The 20,476-nt window shown below is 44.9% G+C and overlaps 1 protein-coding gene across 2 annotated transcripts in view; it reads right to left on the bottom strand.

Annotated features, from left to right (window-relative positions):
- Positions 1-4,328: 4,328 nt before the first annotated feature.
- Positions 4,329-20,476, bottom strand: part of AR (androgen receptor) — a gene marked incomplete at its 5' end in the record, with an annotated part of 181,457 nt that continues 165,309 nt past the window's right edge. Inside the window, 6 exons of one of the 2 annotated variants that reach the window (XM_081041939.1) lie at positions 4,329-4,891; positions 7,720-7,773; positions 8,555-8,712; positions 9,561-9,691; positions 13,477-13,621; positions 19,276-19,563. In XM_081041939.1, coding sequence (XP_080898065.1) covers positions 4,859-4,891; positions 7,720-7,773; positions 8,555-8,712; positions 9,561-9,691; positions 13,477-13,621; positions 19,276-19,563 — 809 coding nt within the window. In that variant the 3' untranslated portion in view covers positions 4,329-4,858. Of the gene's footprint in view, positions 7,774-8,554; positions 8,713-9,560; positions 9,692-13,476; positions 13,622-19,275; positions 19,564-20,476 lie in introns of both variants that reach the window. The other variant, XM_081041938.1, reaches the window with a different exon arrangement.

A 20,476-nucleotide genomic window follows, 5' to 3' on the forward strand; every position in this document is an offset into this window, starting at 1 on the left:
TGTCACTTCAGGCGGGAGCTGAGTGGTACACGAAACCAAGTAAGGTGGCTATTCAGTAAGTTTCTGTGGGTCCAAGAGAAGAATCTTAAGTGATGGTGGTCATAGGGACTCTTCGGGAGCCCCACAAATATATGTATACTCTCTCTCTCTCTCTCACTGACGCACACAAACACATATCCCATGCATCTCTTCTTTCTTCGGCTCATCAAGCACTGTTCTCAGGAAAATTTTGAGAAATGCATGCACTCTGAGGTGGTCAGTGACAAATGTGGCTCAATGTGGGAAACCTCTTCGGGCTTCTGGCATTCAAACAAAGAGCAAAGCCAGAGAAGTAAGCCCACCGGCTGCGTCACATACATTCTTACTGAATCCCCACCCCGCTAGAGTAGAGAGATGCTGTGATAACCCCTATTATAGGTGAGGACACTGAGGCGAAGAGAGTCTTCACATTATTCCTTAATGCATCTCTCATACCCCATTGAGGGCCTGTATCTCAAGCCCAGAAATTCCTTTGGGGAATCTCATAAGGAGGGGAACTTGCTTGAACTTTTGAAAACCCAGAAGAAGGCTGGCTAGATTTTTACCTGGGTGGTCAAGGACGATACAGCCCCTGAAAAATAGTGAACATGTGAACATGCCCATTCCTTTTTGGAAGCTTGAGAAGACCTGGGCAGTGAAGCCCCCACCGATTTTATGGTCCCATAAGGATGAGGATGGACAGCTGGGTTTTGTGTGGCCTTCCCCTGGTTGACAAGCTCAGGGTTTTTGATGAGAGGTTGTAATGGGCTGCCAGTGTCCATCTGTGCTTTCCAGCCCAGACCCTTTGATATTTTGGTTGTCCCAGGTCATCCTATGCTAAGGCCAACACAGGTCAAATTTATATCCCTGTGCAAAGATTCGTAAAAATATATGAAAACCAAAGTAGGATAAAAGGCCACTGGGCATAATACCAACTCTTGACTGCAATAAAGACAGCCAATAAAAATAGCTAATTAAAAGAACTCTGATGACATTCATCTGAAATTTCAGATTGTTTTATGTTTTAACAAATTAACAACAGTGATAAGAGGACATTAGCAGCTTTTTCTCGAGTCTCTTTGTTAACAATAACTTGAGCCTGCAGCCACAACAGGGGCTGGGGCCAAGTTTGAGCTGGCAGACCAGCAAGCCAATATTTTATACAATGGTTGACATTTCTGAAAGCAGAGACAAGAGACAAACACAGAGTCACACATGTAGGCCAACAAACAAGTTTCTGCCATTTTTAATTATATTTAGAGCAACACAAGATTCCAAGATTACAAAAAGAGAACAGAACACTAGCGCTTGGGGCTGCTCCTGCTGCCCATTCGAGGCCAAGTGCCGCTGTAAGAACTGAAGCCCCATAGTAAGAAGTTTCAAGCAAAATGAAGGTTTCTTTTACACAATCTTTATATGATGCTGTTTCTTTCTTTTTCCCTCAACGTCAAAATTAATTCTTACATCTGGTTAGACAGTCTGCTCTCTCCTGCTGCCAAATTAATCTCAAGGACAGCAGAAGAATGTCATGTTCGAGGCACTCCCTAATCAATGTTCCAGTCTAGGGGAAAGCAGAAAGGTGTCAACTGAGTGGCAAGGGGACTCTTTTTTCTCTTGGGCGGTCCCAGTGGTGACTCCTCTCAGCACCTGAATGCTTATGGGATAGGACAACCCCATAGGCACTTTGCTGCTGAACAGTTAGCACTAAGGGCTGAGGTCGGAGAGACTGGGGACTTGGCATTTCTGCTGTACAGGAAATACAGTCTCCCATGTGAAGCATCAGCCAGGGATGGCACCAGCAGACAAGCAGCAACATTTCAGAATTTTCTTTCCTTTGGGCTTTGTGTATGGTCTAGTCTTCAGTAGCCGGTGGAATCTGCAGCTACACGGCAGCCTTGTTAAGTGTGCATGGGACACAAGGGCCATTTAGTTCATAGCTTTTCATTTAATTCCATGAAAGGCCAAGAGATATGGGGGATAAGGAAGGGAACCAGCAGCCCTGCTATACTGAATTGGTGCCGGAAACCAATCAATGCCTATTACTTACTGTCTGGCCAAATCAAATGGGGATATATTGAAGCTGAGTCAAAGGGTGTTGTTATATTCTTTACAACTCTACCTGCTAAATTCAAATACCACTCATTCTGGGAGAGTAGGAACATTCCAAATGTTTTGGTACCTCAGTTGAAGTGTCTGAAGAGGAGTGAATAGGGTGGATTTTTCTGCTTTCACCTAGAAATGGTTGAGAGTTGGGAGGCTCTGGGCAACAGACCCCAGTGTCAATCTCTTAATTGAAGAAAAACACCCCTGTCTGTGGGCAGACATGTACCTGTACCTATAGAGATACTACTTCTAGTACACTGACAAATTTTTAACAGAGAAAAACACATTTTCATTATCAAAACTTTTACAGAACATATCCAAAATCAGAATTAAAGCACACAGACACCCAGTAGCAAGAGACCTCTATCTCAGGTGAGTTAACTATGTGAAAGATGGAGCTCTTGCTCCAGGTTCCCAAGTGCAGTAAACTACCCTTTTCTCACAAGGATGGTGAAGAACAAAAAAATGTCCTTCCTTCTTCCAACTGCTCAGGTCCCATTAGAGGGCCCCTGGCTAATCATTTGGGTGAGCCTTTGGCCCCAAGTCTGGGCCATCCATATAGTAAATCCCAGTGGGTTCCGATGGGTTTTCACCACCCTTTAAACATTCATCAGTCTCAGGCTAGTAAAGTGCAATACATCCTGTACCCTACTGATTTTTCCCCTCTGCTCCTTTGCAAGGCCTGTGGGTCAGGCCCCAGTAGGGGCAGTGATCTCTTAGTTATCTGATCAACCCGGGTGTCTTACGTTCTGAGAGAGCTTCTAAAATGTAAGTGCAGCCTCTCTCACAAGAACATAGTATTAATTATGACCTGGAGACAAATATAAAGGTGCAGAGAAAGGTAAAGCTATCAAAACACATTACATCTAATGTATGTATGTATCTATCTATCTATCTATCTATCTATCTATCTATCTATATCTATCAGTACATAGATATAGATAGATATAAGTATTATAATTAAATTTTGAAACATGGATACAAATACTCATTTACAGTATATTTCAACCTTCTACCTTGAACTGCAGAGAACTTTTTGTGTCTTCCAAAGTGGGCAGAAATGAGGATTTCTGCCTGCTGTCCCTCTAGTGCAAAAGCTAGGCCTTCCTCAGCAAGGGCTTCACATCTTCAGCTAAGCTAACTTGGGCACTAGCAAACACAGGGGCCAAGAAAGCTCCATGTCCAACCATGCGATGATGGAGCTTGAAAAAGGTGCTCAACAACTACTAGAGAAAAGGAAAGCTAGTTCTGCGTATAAAACCATTCAGTGAAGGACCCATAATCTCATGTTTTGTCAAAATTATCTCCCACTCTTCTATATGTATATTGTGGGGGTGGGGGGAACCCACAAAACTCTTATAAGTCAGTCACCAGTGAAGTCCTTTAGTCTGTCTTTGGATAGCTTACCAAAGAGGCACTAATGTTTACTCCCTCCCGTTTACTCCCTCCCTGCCCTTAAAAAATTTGGTGTCTTAGCAGATACAGTGTAATCTTTGGTTATATAATGTGACGCTCTCATGTCTTTGTCTTTTTAAAAACATCTTTCAAAAATTTCAAAGAGATTAGGTATGAGAATAGAACTGCCTATAAAAGGCAGCAGGGGTAGAAACTTCCTTTTATAAGAAACTGCACATGCTAAATGGCTTATTGTGGCTTTAAGTTTGGGATTTGATTCTGTGCTTTAGCATTCCTGATTCCCATGACTCCCTTTCGGGGGCTGAGCATGAAGGCCACTCCCTTGGCTCAGTGCCCTCTCCTCTGGGCGACTGGCACAAGATAATCACTGGTCAGCCTCTTCCGTTTGCCATGCACGGACCATGCGGGGATAGTTACTGAGTTCTCTGGAGAGAGTCTCACGAAGTGCAACCCTGGCACAGGGTCAGAAAGGGTAGAGGGAGTGGCTTGGGCTTGTGCTCCCTGGCAAGTATGTAAGGAGAAAAGAGGGCAAGGCCATATCTGTGCTGTGCCTTCAGGAAACAAACAAGCTGCTTGACATTCAAAGTTACGTCATTTCTATAATGTCAGTATCATGTTGAGGGTGGGCCTCCTTTCTCTTAAAGTACAGAGTTCTCGTTATATATGCATATATGCATTTAGAAATCAACTATGGGCAGAGAGGGACTCTAGTATCAGCAAATTATTTCTCAACCCTCAGCAACTACCCAAAGCACACAAGGACAGAATGAAGCATTTTTTTTTTCTTTTTTAGTGCCAGTGAACATATATAAAATATGTATGTATTACTGATTTTCTTCTTCAAAGATATGTGACAGAATCCTTCAAAAGATCCCTTTCTCATTAAAAAAAAGAAAGAATGAACTCTCCGAGGACAATGATATGGTCTGTGGCATAGAAAAGCTATGATCAGAGAACCCACTCCGTATTTCAGCTCAGAGGCCAGGCCTGGGTGAGCTGCCCAATGAAACAGAGCTGAAATGGCCACAGGACTCTTTTCTTTGAGCACAGACTTTGTGATCCTGGCAGCTGTCTGCAGCCCCCACAGATGGGACCTTCTCCCTGGTGCTCCTTTTTCTCTTCCTCACCCTCCATCCCCATCGAACACTGTAGATGCCTTTAGGGCTAGCCCCCGTGCCTTGTCTGTCAGTGATGGTCATCTTCCAGTTCACAGGTGCATAGGTCGGGTGGCCGATCCTTTGTGGGTGAGGACAGTGTACGAGTCACGTCAACTCTGTTTCTAGAGCAGAGTGAAGTGCATGCAAAATGAGACTTCTGTCAATTACATTGGCCGGAACACCAGTGGCCCTTTCATCTGTAGGAGAACAAATCCAAGCTAAAATATTTTTGTTCATAGAAACCCCATTGCAAAAACAGTAGGCCTTGTTTAGGCTGTTTTCTTTCCCCTTGTCTTGTCATTCAGAAATTTGGAGTAATCCAGTTGTTGCTGCTTTCAATTACACTGATTTTTGGCTTTCACAAATGAAAAACATATATATTCATAATGACAGGAGTCACAATTGGGAAATCCATAAAGATGAAAATGTGATAGTCAGAGAAATGGAAAGGAGAGCCTCTAGTCTTTACAAGGAGGGATATTAGAATATAATCGAATCCATGTACCACGAAAGACGAAAATCATTTCAAAATGTATGTAAAGGAACTATTTAAATGTAACCTAGTTTAACTGAAAAAGATGGTGGATTTCTTTTTTTTCTGTTTAAAACAGCTAAAAGTGATCCCATGGGCTTATATAAACCAAATGGTGTCATAACAAGACAACCAGAATTTATCTATCCTACCCCAGCAAGAGAACCTGTCAGCTTTAGTTTTCTCCAGCAGTCTTGGATTGGTGTATCGCCCAACTTAGGTTCCTGTCTCCCTTGTTATTTAAAGAAGCTGTTTTGCAAGTTCATTTGGCTATTAATATCAACACAGAAATCAGCGGAGGAAACCCATGTAGATCATATCATGTCACTCTGAAAATTATCTTCTCAACAAGTAAAGTGAACCAACGGAAATGGGCAGCTTGGTGACTGGCTCCTAATTTCTTGAGTTCAGCTGATGAATTTAAGAGCTAAGTAAGGATGCAGTGGCCAAGATGAGAAAGTAGGCGGACATCCCCCCTGCACTTGGGATTGGGGGACAATGTCAACAGAACAGAGGTGTGCCAAAGGACTGCATGAAACCAGTGTCCCAGGAACACACCGTGAGTTTGTGGGTGGCAGCCCAAGAGAGCCACAACACCCAGACCTTTCCAAAGGAGACCATGGTTCTAAAGTCTCAATGTTGCAGCTTCCCTCTGACAGAGAGGCAGCAACCAAGGAACCCAGAATCAGCAGCAGAGGAGGAGTGAGGTCACCAGACAGCATCCGTCTGGCTTTACACTTTGTCTCTGAAGACTTTAATCTGGTCATCAGAGTGTCCTCTTGGTTTCTGCTCTTTAGTTGCCATGACTTCGCAAGCGGATGTGCTGGGTGGCAAGGAGAGCACTTCCAGGGTTTCTGGTTTGAGTGCCTTCATTCTTCTCAGCCTGGTCATTGAGTTTTCTCTTCAACCATAATCTGGATAGCCCCTTTCACTGCTCTGAAGGAGGAAGTTGGCAATTCTCCACTTAGTGGGAAGGTACCATCTCTGGGGGACAAGGGCAAGACGCCCAGCTTGTCCAATCCATTGATACCTTCTTTCCTGTTTCTCTGAGGGCTCCAGGGATCTGGTAGTTGATGAGAGAAATTTGGCAAGAAGTCTTTGAGCCTCTTGCATCTGGAGATAGATGCTAAATCTGGTGGCTTGTTAGCCTCCTTGGCGGTGGGGGCTCTTAGCAGAGTCTGTGAACAAGCCCAGAGAAGTGGAAACTTCACCACCGTAATGCAGTCTGCTGAAGTTCAGGCCCAGAAAACACTGAAGGGAGGGTGGAGGAAACTTGCAGCTGCATGGAGTCAGGTTGAAAACATTCATGTCTTTTAAAGGTAGGTGCAAGAGAAACCCATTCTTCAGTATTCCAAGCAAACAGCCAAGCCATCACTTCCTTTTTCCTCTGATTCCAGCCCTAGGCTCCTCCCTGGTCCACAAATGGGAAAGCTGACCTGGATTTGAATGGGGCCTTCCAAAGGGTCAGATCTCTCCTTGATGGTTTGACTTCAGTGGACAGGGCCAAGTTTTGGCTAAAGGGAACATTCAGTTCCAAGTTCTTAGAAAAGCTATTGAAAGTCAATTTGAGGGTGGAGGCAGAGGGTGAGAGAGAGAGGAGACTGGGGGCAGGGGCATGCATTCACATGCCGACAAGTTAAACAAGAAGCACATTTGAGCACAATGAATCGCACTGCACTTGAGCAGTCTAGCCCTCAGGAGCCAAGGCCATGGGCAGGTACTGGTCACCCATCTGTCCTCTTTGTCCTCTCTTAAACCTGTCCCTACCACTAACTCAGCTCTGGGATTACCGTGCCCTCTAATGCCAATAGCCATTGGCAGGAAATACGTCTCCCGAGTAGGAAGGGTTTGGGCAAAAAGCAGTGACTCCCCATGGGCTTGTAATGTTCACCTTATTCTAGTCACTGTCAGCCTCTTTGGGGATTTGGGTTTGTGGTTTTGACAGGAAAAATATTCTAGCAAGGTTTTTTGGGGTTGTTGTTGATTTTGCTTTCCCAGATACTCTTAGTTCTGAGAACTTCACGTGGTATTAGGTGAGTAAACGTTTGTGTGGCTGGCACACAGCACAGTGCTATAAACAAGCACAAGTTGACAGTGGGCCACATGAGGATCACCACAGATTTAAAGTGATACAACACAATTCAAAACACAGAGAAGAGGCATGGTGGGAGCAGAGTCTGAAAGTGCCATGGGAGGGTCAATGGGGGGTGGAAAAGGGGAGGAAGAGAGAGAAAAGCCCAGCATCGAGGACTCAGGAACATCTTCGTGACAGACTGCATTGATAGAGGGAATTCCCCAAGGCACGGCAGAGAAGTTGTGGAGAGTTCTAACAGGCAGAAGATATCTGACAGGGGAGTGGGGTGTGGTGAGGAAATGGGGGCTTCCAAAGCTTCACTGTGTGTGGAAATAGATGGGCTTGACTTTCCCAGAAAGGATCTTGGGCACTTGCACAGAGATGATCTCTGCCATCATTTCTGGAAAGTCCACACTCACCATGTGGGACTTGATTAGCAGGTCAAAGGTGAACTGGTGCAGCTCTCGTGCAATCTGTGGGGGCAAATAAGGGGGAGGAAAGAAGAAAACACATTGACAAGGAGTTGGCTTCTGTCAGGCTCTCCCACCACCTTTGATTTTCTCCTCTTTCCCACTCCTTGGTCCTTCCAGTGTGTGTGTGTGTGTGTACACGCATGCTAAATGGTCTCCAGGGAATCAGTGAGGGCTCCCAAGAGATGTTTTACACCATTGTAAGCTCTCTGACTCAGGAGTGAGTATTCCTCTTCCATAGGGTGGGTGTTTTCTCTTTCTCTCTCTCTGTGTCTGTCTCTCTCTCTCTCTCTGTGTCTCCCTCCCTCCCTGCCTCCCTCCCTCTCTCTCTTTTTCTGTCTCTCTCTCTCTCTCTCTCTCTTTTTCTGTATCTCTCTCTCTCTCTCTCTCTCTCTCTCTCTCTCTCTCTCTCTCTCTCTCTGGCTCTCATACACATACACACACAAATGCATGCACACAGAAACTCACACACTCAAGTCTCAAGGAAATGGGGAAAACATCCAGGTCTGTTTTGTCTGCCCACAGAAATTATCTGCTCTAAGCCCCTGCCCCGAGTCCCAACTGCTCTGTTCTCAACTCCTCCACCTGCTTCTCAACATCCAGCTGGGACACTGTGACCTGTGTTCCTTTATTCTTCATTGCATTTTCTTCCTGGACCACACTCAGAGCCAGAGGGCAATCGAAGCACCTCCCAACAGGTGGTGCCAGACCCTAGGAGAACATACTATCATTTGGGTCTATCAGGCTGCTCTCCCTGACAAAGTACCCTCCATCATTTGCTTACAGGCTGCACAGAGTCCAGGAGCTTGGTGAGCTGGTAGAAGCGCCTTGAGCAGGATGTGGGATTTTTTCTCTTGCATGCAATGATACGATCAAGTTCCTTGATGTAGTTCATTCGAAGTTCATCAAAGAATTTTTGATTTTTCAGCCCATCCACTGGAACTGATGTGGGATGAAGACAGAATGGGGAGGGAAAGCATGCCCACGAGGGAGCATTAGATAAAGCACCAACTTTTCTGACCACAAACTTGACCCCCACCCCCAGGGAGGGGATCATCTACTTGGTTTCCTGTGGTTAAAGTCTGTACGCCTGAGGCCTCCAGTCTGCCAAGAAGGAAACGGCTAGCTGGACCCAGTTTGAAAGGCAGCAAGTAAAAAAAGTCCACTGAGCCTTTCCTTTTTCTAGTCTTCTCATCTGCATATTTCTTAGGACCTATGGTTTTATGTTGGCCACAGTCCAGCTGTGATTTAGACAATTAAAACACATGGCTCTCAATATCCAATTTGGCCTCATTTTGCCATCAGTCACAGAGGCTAAAACAGCACTCTGCTTAGAAGAGAAATTAAATAAAGGTCCCTTGGCTGCCAAACAAACCCTGTCTGAATTACTTACATAGACCTTCTCCTGTTGGCAGAAGAGGAAATTCCTTCCGGGAAGCAATCTCTTCTGCCATACAAGAAATATAAGGTGGTCCTTGCCTGTTTCTATGGTAGAAGCTTTGGAAAAATTCAGAGACCTGCTACAATCAGCCAAAGAGGTTTTGTCCCAAAGAGAGACTGGGGGTAGGTGGGAATCCGATGGAGGTCGAGTTTTAGCCAACAGATTGGTCTCTAGCTGTGAAATTTGTCCTTGTGAGGAAAAATGATGGGAAGGGAGAGTGGAGCAGCAAGGGTGAAAGAAGAAGGAAATGTCCAGCAGCAGGCTTGTCCCTGAAAACCCTTTAAGGAAAGAAGCAGCTCCTCCAAGCCCCTGTGCCCCTGGGGACACCCCCAACCCCTCCAGCACTCACTAATGCTGAAGAGCAGCAGTGCCTTCATGCACAGGAATTCCTGGGGCGTGATTTGCAGCCAGCCAAATTCTTGAGAGAGGTGCCTCATTCGGACACACTGGCTGTACATCCGGGACTTGTGCATGCGGTACCTGAGAAGGAGATGAGTGAGGGAAAGCTTACCATAAGCCCCGAGAGCACGTCTCTGCTTGCCCTCCCCTCTCAAGATTCTCCAGGAAGAGCTTGCTGTTTCTCTTACTGGTACTTCAGTGACAGGGAACTAGGTTGTTCTCCCCTCCCCCCCAAAAAAAAATTCCTGACATCCTGATAACTACTCATCTTCTCTGGCCAGGATATGGGTTAGTACATGGAATTTCCAAGCCCCTGTGCCCCTTCTGTTTCCTGAGACAGGGACAGGAAAGCCTAACCAAATAAACACACTGAGGCAGGCCCATGGTCTCCCTGAGGACAGTTTTAATATCCCAGACACAGCCAGAGCCAGAACATGTCTACCAGCCACCCCATCTTGGAGGATTTCTATGCGACAGGCCTTAAAAATCAACTCTTAATGTTGGGACACCAGGATTCCCAAGTGACTACAGTAGTTCATCCTCTCAATTCCCCTGCCTGTTGGCTTGAATGCCATTTCCCATACTAGAAATTTAAACACTGCAAGGGAAGGGGATCCCCCCTAATTGTCAATTTCTTCAAAAGAAACTCCAATGCTTATCAAATCATCCAGGAAGTGTATCTGAATGTCCGATCTAAGTATCCCCTGCTGAACAGCAGCCTACGCCATCATGTACTAGCTGTTCCTTACCACAGTGAGAGTTATAAACATGTGTCAGCTGCTTTGATTATAGTGACTTATGAGCAGATCATCACATTATCACCTACAAATTACACAGGTAAGTGGCCAAGGTTTTGATAGCTTCTCAGGGGGAGCAACCTGTCTGTCCTATGACTGGCCATCAAGCTTCTACCATGCAGCATTCTCCTGCTAATTCCTGGTTTTCAGCAAAGAGACCTCCTAGACTGGGCCTAAAGGCTGTGGTTTAACATTTCGGTTCACAAACCACTAGTGGAGTCCACAGACTGAGCAGGCCTGGTACTGGCTGGATGGAAGCTCAGCACCCCATCTCAGAGAGATCTTGGCTGGTCTGGAGAAAAAGGGAAGGAGGCAGATGGTGTACAAGTACTCAATTCCAGCTGGAGCTCAACTGGCAAGAGGAAGGGTTTAGGTAGTATCCCAAGTCAACTGACCAGAAGACTGTTGCTGCAAATTCTTTCTCCCTACAGAATTTTTGAGTCAGATATGCTGACCCTGGGGCATGGACCTGCTCTGGTCTCTATTGTACTACCAAGCCTCTGTTGATGACAACACTGCAGTCTGTTTACCACCGAAATCATGGTTCTGACATGGAGGATTATGATAACACTGTTGCAGGCCCCAGGGCCAGAGAAAGTGGGGGAAAGATGGGGAGAAAAGGGAGAAATGCAGGGAACAAATTCAGAGGGGAAGGGATCAAGAAAGGGGGAGAAAGGGCAAAAAGAATAGGGAGAGGGTTAGAAGGAAGGAAAGGGATAAGAGTGGTAGGTAGAAAAAAGGGGCAGGAGGGGAATTCAGGAGGAGAGGAGGTAGGTGGCAGTAAGAGAGAACAGAAAAGAGGTGAGATGAAAACTGGAGAACACTGAGCACAGTGCCTGGCACATAGTAAGTGCTCAATAAATGTCACTAGGAAGGTGCCATTATGATACTATACACCATTCAACAGATGAGGAGATTGAAGTTCAGGGAAGTTAAGTCATTTAATCAATGTCATACAGCTAGGGTTCAAGCTCATTACCTCACAACATGCATTCTCCACAAAGAAGGGAGGTAAAAAGAATGCAGCTCTGATGACGGTTTCGTGTTAGAGAGATCAGCAAATGGGTTGGCTCAGAGTCCTTGTCTCTCTCTTTGGGCCTCAGTTTCCCCATCAGGACGCTGGGGAGGCTAGCAGCAATTAGTGGCTTTCAACTGGAGAAGTACTGCCTTCCTAGTGGGTGCTAGAAATGTACTGGGGCAGTTTTGGTTATCCCGGTGACTGGAATCCTATTTGGTATTTAGTGGGCAGGCACCAAAGATGTTAAACATATTCCAATGAAAAATTAGTCCTCCGAGAATGTCAACAACATCCGTGTTGAGAAACTTTGCTTTAGATGTTTCTAGAGACCCTAAGAGCTCTAACATGGTGGATTCCCTATTGTTTCAGGAGCCCTGTGACTTGATGGGTCTAGAACCCTGACTCTGTGGGGAGTTCCTGTGGTACCATTTAATAAGACACCTGAGAATGGGCCAGAAAGCTGAGGTGGAGCACCACATACTTATGCAGAGGCAGAGAAGGAAATGAGGATTTAGAGAATAACCAAAGATCACTTTTCAAAAGTTCAAAGATCTGAGGGCTCTGGATGGGGAGAGTGCTGCAGGGGCCCAGAAAGTTGATTCAGTCACTGGGGGGACAGCAAGAGGGTGGAGGTGAGAGAAGAATAGGAAGGGGGCTTTTTAAAACTTGCCCCAGAAAATGGCATCATGGGTAACTCTCTGGGGATCTGGAAACCACAAAGTAGGTTATGCCAAAAGCCAAATGGTTATTCTTAGCCTCTGGCTATCAGGGCTGGCTGGGTTGTAAGAGGTCAACTGGGGACACTTATTTTCCCCCACATGGCACTGCTGTACTGGAAGGAACTACTGGCCTGCAGAATTTATTTTAAGGCTCTTCTCTGTTGGAGGGCTGGAGGGGAGCGAAGGTCAATTCCTGCCCTGACCAAAGGGATTCTTGATGGTAAGACTAGCTCAAGGTCCTTAGGAAGACTTTTTGGTAAGCTCCATTCACAATGCCACCAAGGGACCTCAAACAGCAGACATAGGGAAGATTATCACTATTAGGGAAAAAGAGTATCACAAAGGTACTTCTTTTTTCATGCTTGTCCATTGTGGGCCAGGCATTTCACACCCATTTGTTCCCATTGTAGTCATCATAATAAACCATTTTGAAAAGTTCTATTTTATTAGCAGATGAGGAAACTGAAGGTCAAGGACGTTAAGGGTCTTGTCCATAGACAACAATATAGGAAATAATGGAACAGATTTTAGTCGAGAAAAGTATCATTTCAAAATCTGGGCTCTTGGCCAAATTCATGAAGGATAAATAGAGCTGGTGGTAGGGCAAGCATTAATTAAGCCTGTTTTTAAGAGAAGTGAAGTGGCTGGGCCAAGGTCACATGGCCAGAGAGTGGTGGAGCTGCTTCCCCCTCTACTAACCACCATGACGCAGCATCAGAGCTGGGAATTCCATAGACATTGAATTCCCGTGCCAACATGCACTAGCTGTGTGGCCTTGGTGAGGCACTTTATTTTGTTAAGCTTAATTTTCCTCATCCATTAAAAAAGATTATCTATAAAAAGGGGAAATCAGATTATCGTGAGGGCTCAATGAGAAAGGATTTAGAAAGTATCTAGTATAGTCCTGGCATAAAGGAGTTGCTCAATAAATGGTGACTGGCAGTAGCCCTTGGTGCAGCAAAGGGGCCAAAGGATCTTTAGACCTCACAACTAGAGTCTCTATGCCCATTCCCCATGTTGCTCGGAGTGAAGGGGAGAGACCTGGATGTGAGCTTCTTAAATAAGCTACAAAGCAGGTCAGAAACATGGCCAAAATACCAGGGTTGGGTCTGGGGTAGGAAAGGGATGGCCTCAGTACCAACCTTCCTTACCTCACACCGGTCAGCCTTTTGGCTGGGCAAAGCCACCTCAGATTGGGCAGGTTGGCAAGGGCCTCTACTGCCTCACCTATAGGTGAAAAGGGCTCATCACCCTGCTATTACCGTCACCACCACCAACCAGGTCTGGCCAGGATGCTGTGTTTATGTGCGTGCTAGGCCCATGAACACTTACTCATTGAAAACCAGGTCAGGGGCAAAGTAGAGCATCCTGGAGTTGACATTTGTGAAAGACCGCCAGCCCATGGCAAACACCATAAGCCCCATCCAGGAGTATTGGATGACTGCCATCTGGTCGTCCACGTGCAGGTTGCGGAAGCCTGGAGATGGGGAAGAGACAATGGTCAGATGGGGCAGAGATGGGCCGGGCCTCTGCTGTGCTGACAATCTCGGTTCCCAGGCAGCCTCTGAGGAGCCCCAAGAACCATCAGTGTTGAGGAGTAGGGGTAAAACAAACTCTATGGTGGGGATAACATTCCTTGCCCTCTCCACTTCAAATGAGATGATGATGGAGGCCGCAAGGGCATTGTCAGTTGGAAGAGAATAATAATCTGACAGTGACTGCTTACAATGAATAAACCCTTTTCTAAGCACATTACTTATACCAACTCATTTAATCATCACAACAGTGCAATAAAGTAGGCACTATTATTATTCCCATTCTGTGAATCAGGAAAAGTGAGTCACAGAAAGGTTAGGGAGCTGGTCCAAGACCATAAGGGTAGTAAGTGGGAGATCAAGTTGCAGAGCCAAATGGTTTGACTCCAAAGCTCTTAATCAACATGCCTTTCTGAAGCTGCAGGGTAATAACCATTTCTCCCACATGCACAGCACCTTTCACTTTACAAAACCCTTTTCTAGCTGTAACCTTATTTGTTCTTCTTAAGAACCCTGGGAACAGGGTTTTATTACATATCAGCATATGGTGGGATGCTTTGATAGCCACTGCCTTCTCCACACCACCTCAGGCGCCCTCTTTTCTCTGACACCCTTTCTTCGTTTCTCTACACGATTTTCTGTTCAGCAAGTACCCTAGCCCTGCTAGTTTCCTACTCTGCTGCCAATCCTGCCCTAATGCCATCGTTAGACACAAAAGGTGCTGTGTGACCTTCCTCCTTAGACTAGTTTCTTGTTTGTCTTCTCATAATCTGGGATCTAGCTATTCTGAAAAACTTCGTTTATTGAACACACCATGCTTTCTTAGGCCTCTGTATCTCCACACAGGCAGTTGTCTTTGCCTGCAACATACTCCTCCCTCTGCAGGCTTTCCAGCCGATCAACACCCACTCAGCATCCCAGTCTTCACAGAAAGCCTACTTCTTCTGTGAAGCCTTTTCAACTCGTCCCAGCAGAAGACTTCATGATTCTTCTCTTGTCTCCTAACAGAACTTTGTGTAGCCCCACCTGATCAGAGCACTCATTACACAGTGTTAGCGTTTTATCTCTGTACACGTACGTCTGTGTCCCCCACCAGACTTGGAGCTTCTAGAAGATGGGACCATCCCTTCTTATTCATCTTTTCCTCCCTAGTACATAGCACAGTGCAAATATTTGAGTAGGCATTTACAAAATATTAACTAAATGGACTAAGGACCTCCAAGTTTTTTCATTTATAAAGTGGGATGATCTCCAAATTACCTCCTTTAAGCTCAGTGAACAGTCACCCAGATGCTACTCCACACTACTGCATGGGAAGGACAGATAAAGCTACATTCTCCTGGGGGTCTGTAAACAGGTGGATGCTTAAAGCATTGCCTCAGAGCTCATCCCCTGCCAGTACCCCATTTCTCTTCTCCCGAACAGATCCCAAGTCATCTGAAAATTTGTCTTGCTATATACCACATTAGAAATGCTTTCATGAGTTTAGATAATGCTTCTAACTTTCTTGTTGATGACCTCCTTTGACCTCCTCAAGAACCCTAGAGGGTAGGCAATGCGACACTTATTTTGCCAACAAGAAACCTGAGAGCCAGAGAAGTCGGCTGGCTTCCACAAGGTTATATAGTCTCTTTGTGGTCGAACTGGCGCTAGTACATGGGTGTTCTAATTCTCCTCTCCAGTGTTCCTCCCACTGTACTGCTAAAGAACTACTGAGGTAATGAGCTTCTCTTAGTTCTAGGCTTGGGCCTAAGGTCTATATTATCCAGACACATTTGTCTGCTTGGTTGGTCCTTATCCACCCATACACCCCACTGCCCCCCCTTTTAGGTCCTAAGCCTACCAGGCAGTGGGGACTCTGGAGTCCCTTATATCACCATCCTTAGCTGCAATATTAGCTCCCAGATCTGAGCTTCCCATCTTCACTGTAGTGAGGTGCTGACAGATTCATCAGAACCTCAGACCCCAGAGTATTTCCTGCCTGAAGCCCCAGGACACCATGCCTGGTACTGGGTGTTCCAGTAAGAGACAAAAAGCAGGGGCCAAGCATGGAGCATCCAAGGATCTCCTGGGGATGGGGCTTGGGAGCTTGAACACTGAACCTTTGGGGTGGGAGGCACCAGAAAGCAGGGAAAAACTTGGCTGGTGAGTGTGCAAAGGTGAGGGCACCTATGGGCAGTGAGGATTGAGCTGTACAAGGACCAGGGAAGCTGTCAAAATGAATGTTTTCTTCCCTCCCTGAGATCTGAGAGAACTAACAAAGAAAACAAAAGAAGGGAAGCTTAGTTTGTCTGTCACACTAATTACCAGACCTTAGTGAGAGTTGCTGAGCACTCCAGACTATTCACTGCGTGCACGTCAGCAATGTAGTAGGCTAATGTTCCTATAGATCTAATCTGACTACAATACCTAACTCTGTTCTCTAATGTGTAGCCTTTAAAGTAGCCTGCTCCGAGAGCCTGGCTCCCAAGGGATGACTTGAAAAAACAGTAGCTTCAGCTTACAGGTTTCCTTCAGCATGCACTCACTCAACCCCTATTTAGCACTGTGTTAGAATGTTCTGGAGAAATTGAGAAGTCATTCTCAGGTTTGGAAACACACCAAACAGGTTAAGGGAGCAGAGGCAGTTTCTCTGAGACTCTGTTTTCTCAGTAGAATCCAATCAACATCATTTCTTAGCAATATGCAGTGAAAACCAGTACTTTCATGTTGAGTCCAGGAGCACAAATGCAAAGAAAGGTCAGGCAGGAAATCTTTCCTGCTCTAGTGCACCAGTCAACATTTTCAAAGAAGATGATACATCCTTTGGACTCATGTAGGCATGAGCTTCTAGGCAAGATTGTTGGTAGCTTAAACTGACTGTAGTGAAACCAGTGGCTTGGCACTCAAGCATCGTTGCAACGACCCACCGTCTACTATGTTTCAGCTACTGTGCTATGCGGATAATTTGCAAGGCAGAGACTGTTTTACCACCTTTAAATGAGGAAACAGAAGCACATGTAGGCATGCACTTTGCTCAAGGTCACACAACTAGTGTATAATTAAGATTCCAAAGCAGATACATCTGATTATAAATACATTATGCATGTACTATGTCTTCACCTACCCTCAATTTAATTCACGTACCAGCTACTATACTAGGCAATTTACATATATCACCACCACCACAGAAAGCTTACAACAAAATTTATCTAGGCACAGGACAGGAACTCAATTTGTTGAATGAGCAAATAACTTGAACTTGTAGGTGATTATTGCTATTATAAACAATAGTTCTTATGAACATGGTAATTGGCTGTTTTGAAGCTATTCTTTTAAATGACTTAGGGACAGAGATTATTCTCTTGGATGAGCTAGATGGTGAACTGATATTGACTTGCAGACTTGTTAATGTAAGGAGAGGACGTCCCATTCTGGGGGTTGGGCTGAGGAAAGCCAGTGACTCCTAGTCATACAATTTCTGCCCAAATGAGTTGCACCATGTTATTGCTAAGACCATCAGAATAGAAAGCAGACAGTGTGAGCCTAAGTTCTGGCTCTCCTTGTTAAGTAACCAAATGGAACAAGTTAGTGAACTTTTGCGAGCCTTGTCATTTGAAATGGAAATTATAGTCCCTATGATTCATAGGATTGCTGTGAGGATTAAGTGGAATCATATATATGACAAGGTTTCTGTATCCCATAAAATGGAACAATTTAGGTGTTTGGCAACTGCTTGGAAAGATTAAACAGAATCTCTGTTACACACATGACATCAAGACATCCAGCTGAATACGTGATAAGAATTCAAACAACTCTCTCTTTTTTCCTTTTCTGTATTTTTTCCTCCCTTTGTGAACCCTCTGTTTTGGCACAGTGCATACGCAGCCAGAGTCCTTGGGCTTTCTTCCCAGTAATCTTACTGGCTAGTCAACCTCAGCTTCCCAAGCCAGAAAGGTGTTAGGAATGGTCTGGTGGCTATGACTGGGCCTCATGCGTTGGAAAGACAAAACAGGGGCATGATGAGCAACATGCAATGTCACTGAAGGCAGGTATTCCACACTGTGACCCAAATGGCCTCTCACTGTAAAGCCAGGGCTGTGGAACTATACCTGAAACTAATTTTTAAAAGAAGGAAAAATAGGGGGAAAACCTTGCTTTACGGGATTTTTATGAGGATCAAATCAGGTGATACATAGGAAACTGCTCTGTTCACTATAAATTTCCACCTGAATGGCAGTTAGTATCAGAAGGCAGGTTGATCTTTGAGTCCACAAGAAGAGATTTGGTTGTTGATGTTGCAAAAGACTCTGAATCATAGAGTTTTAGGATTTGAAGAACCCTTAAAGAATTTATGCTTCTCTGGTTTCCAAACCATATTCCCTGGAGTCCTAAGATTCTGCAAGACTGACTTGAGGCCTCTCAATGAGGGAGAGGCACTGGCTTTCAACCAACCAGCTCCATTTGTATCCGTGTATGACGTTTTCAAGAAATAAAAGGTTTGGCTGCTAAAGGAAAGTTTGTGAATCCTTGGACAGAGGATCTTTGAACTCTGATATTTTAATAATCAGACCTGTTCAAACAACAGATGACCTAGGGAGGAAGTGAGTTCTCCATCACTGGAGATATCCAAGTAGAAGTTAGACAAATCCTTTGTATTTCTTTTAGTATCACCAAAAATTTCCTCCCACTATGATGCCTGAAGTATTTTAAAGAGCACTAAGAATTCCTTGAAGCAAAAATCAAAAACCATCAACTTAGTTCAAACCACTCTTCACACATTACAGAGATGGAGAAACTGAGACCCAGAAAGGGATGGGATCACAGAATGAATTACCAGCCAAACTAAGACTAGAATCTAAGGGTTCTGATTCCCAACCCTACATTCTTTCTACCTACCATACCATATTATAAGGGTTTCCACAGTCTGGCTCCTAAAGTCAATATTCAAGATGGAATATCAGTAAGGCTCAAAAAGATCTTTGGTTTGTCTTGTCAACAAATGAGAAACAAAAACTCATAGACACAGACAGTAGTTTAGTGGTTACTAGAGGGTAACGGGGGAACAGGGTGGTAGATGAGGGTAAAGGGGATCAAATATATGGTGATGGAAGGAGAACTGACTCTGGGTGGTGAACACACAATGGGATTTATAGACGATGTAATACAGAATTGTACACCTGAAATCTATGTAATTTTACTAACAATTGTCACCCTAATAAACTTTAATTAAAAAACAAAAACAAAAACAAAATGATCTTTGGGGTGAGCCTGTGTGTGCACATGTAGAAGAGCACCTTAAGGCATATAAAGCACATGTCTATGAGATCTGGGATTATGGGGAAGTTTCCTCACCACGTCTGAGAGTTGAACATGGAAACATGATTGCTGCGTGCCATGTGACGCAGATGGGACACTCTATAGTGCGGCTCTACTCCTTAACTTCTGAGTTTCCTTATTTTAAAAGGGGGGATTGTGCCCTTCTCTCACCCACTAGGGTAATGGTGAGGACCGCACGAGTTAATGGGCGGAGAGGACCGGGCACGGTGCCTGGCCCATAGGAGCATCCGTGAAATCTTATCTCCCTTACCCTATGCCTCCACTTCCTTCTCCTTACCAGGCAAGGCCTTGGCCCATTTGACCACATGTACAAGCTGTCTTTCACCCAGTTCGTTGAGACTAGACAGCAAGGCTGCGAAGGAGTCGGGCTGGTTATTGTCATGTCCAGCACACACCACGCCTGGCTCAATGGCTTCCAGGACATTCAGAAAGATGGGCTGACACTCGTAGCCTTCAATGTGTGACACTGTCAGCTTCGGGGTTGTCTCCTCAGTGGGGCTGATGGCACTGGAAGCCTCCCCTTCCTCCTGTAGCTTCAGGTTACCGAGTTTCTTCAGCTTCCGTGCTATTGGGAATAAAGAGAAGCTTGGATTTATTTTCTGTGGCCAAAAAACATGCAGCACAGCTACCCTGTTAAAAAAGTATCCTGAGCTAAGAAAATAAGGATGTGCATTCTCCTTGATCACAGACTCTAAACTCCTTAACAACAAGTGCTCAGTTTAACACTGGTTGGAATGACTCATCATTCCAAATTCCTACTGAACTCAAACTTTCATATCTTGCTTTCTCCACAGTCCCCTAAAGGCAGCCTTCAGTATTCATACCTCGAACCTTTAATTAACTCATTCACTAATATAGTCATGATTCATTCATTCATTCATTCATTCATTCATTCATTCATTCATTCATTCATTCAACAGAGATTCATTGTTAAGCCTGTTCTTCTGGGTGACACTGGCCCTAACCTAGACTGGTAGAAGAGAAATCAAGACCCACAAAAAGTTCTAGAAAATGTCAAACGGGTAAATGTTACAACAGTGGCATTAAGAAAAGAGAAAGACAATAGTCTCTCTGCACAGGTGGGGTCAGGAAATGCTTTACGGTGGCCTTTCACCTGGATCTTGAAGAATTGTGAAAATTTTGCCAGGCAGAGATGGGTGGAAAGGGCATAAACAAAAGCATTGGAAGTGTTTGGGGGAACCAGTTAGAAACTGGTGTGGTTGGAGAGTATATTGCATGTGTGGGTAACATGGCTACCTGTGCAGATGAAAACAACAGTGGGACCTGATTTCAGAAGGACATGGATATCATACTAAGAAGTTTGGTCTTTATCTTATAGGTGACAGGCAAATACAGAATGTTTTAAATCAGGAGAGTGATGTACTTGTGTCCATGCCTAGCACGTCTAACTCATTGCTTGGGAAACAAACTAGAAAGGCAGACCTATTGAAGAATTCGACTTATTTTTTGGCTCCCTA

The sequence above is a fragment of the Rhinolophus hipposideros genome (assembly GCF_964194185.1).
Source record: "Rhinolophus hipposideros genome assembly, chromosome: X".
NCBI classification, from domain to species: Eukaryota; Metazoa; Chordata; class Mammalia; order Chiroptera; family Rhinolophidae; genus Rhinolophus; species Rhinolophus hipposideros.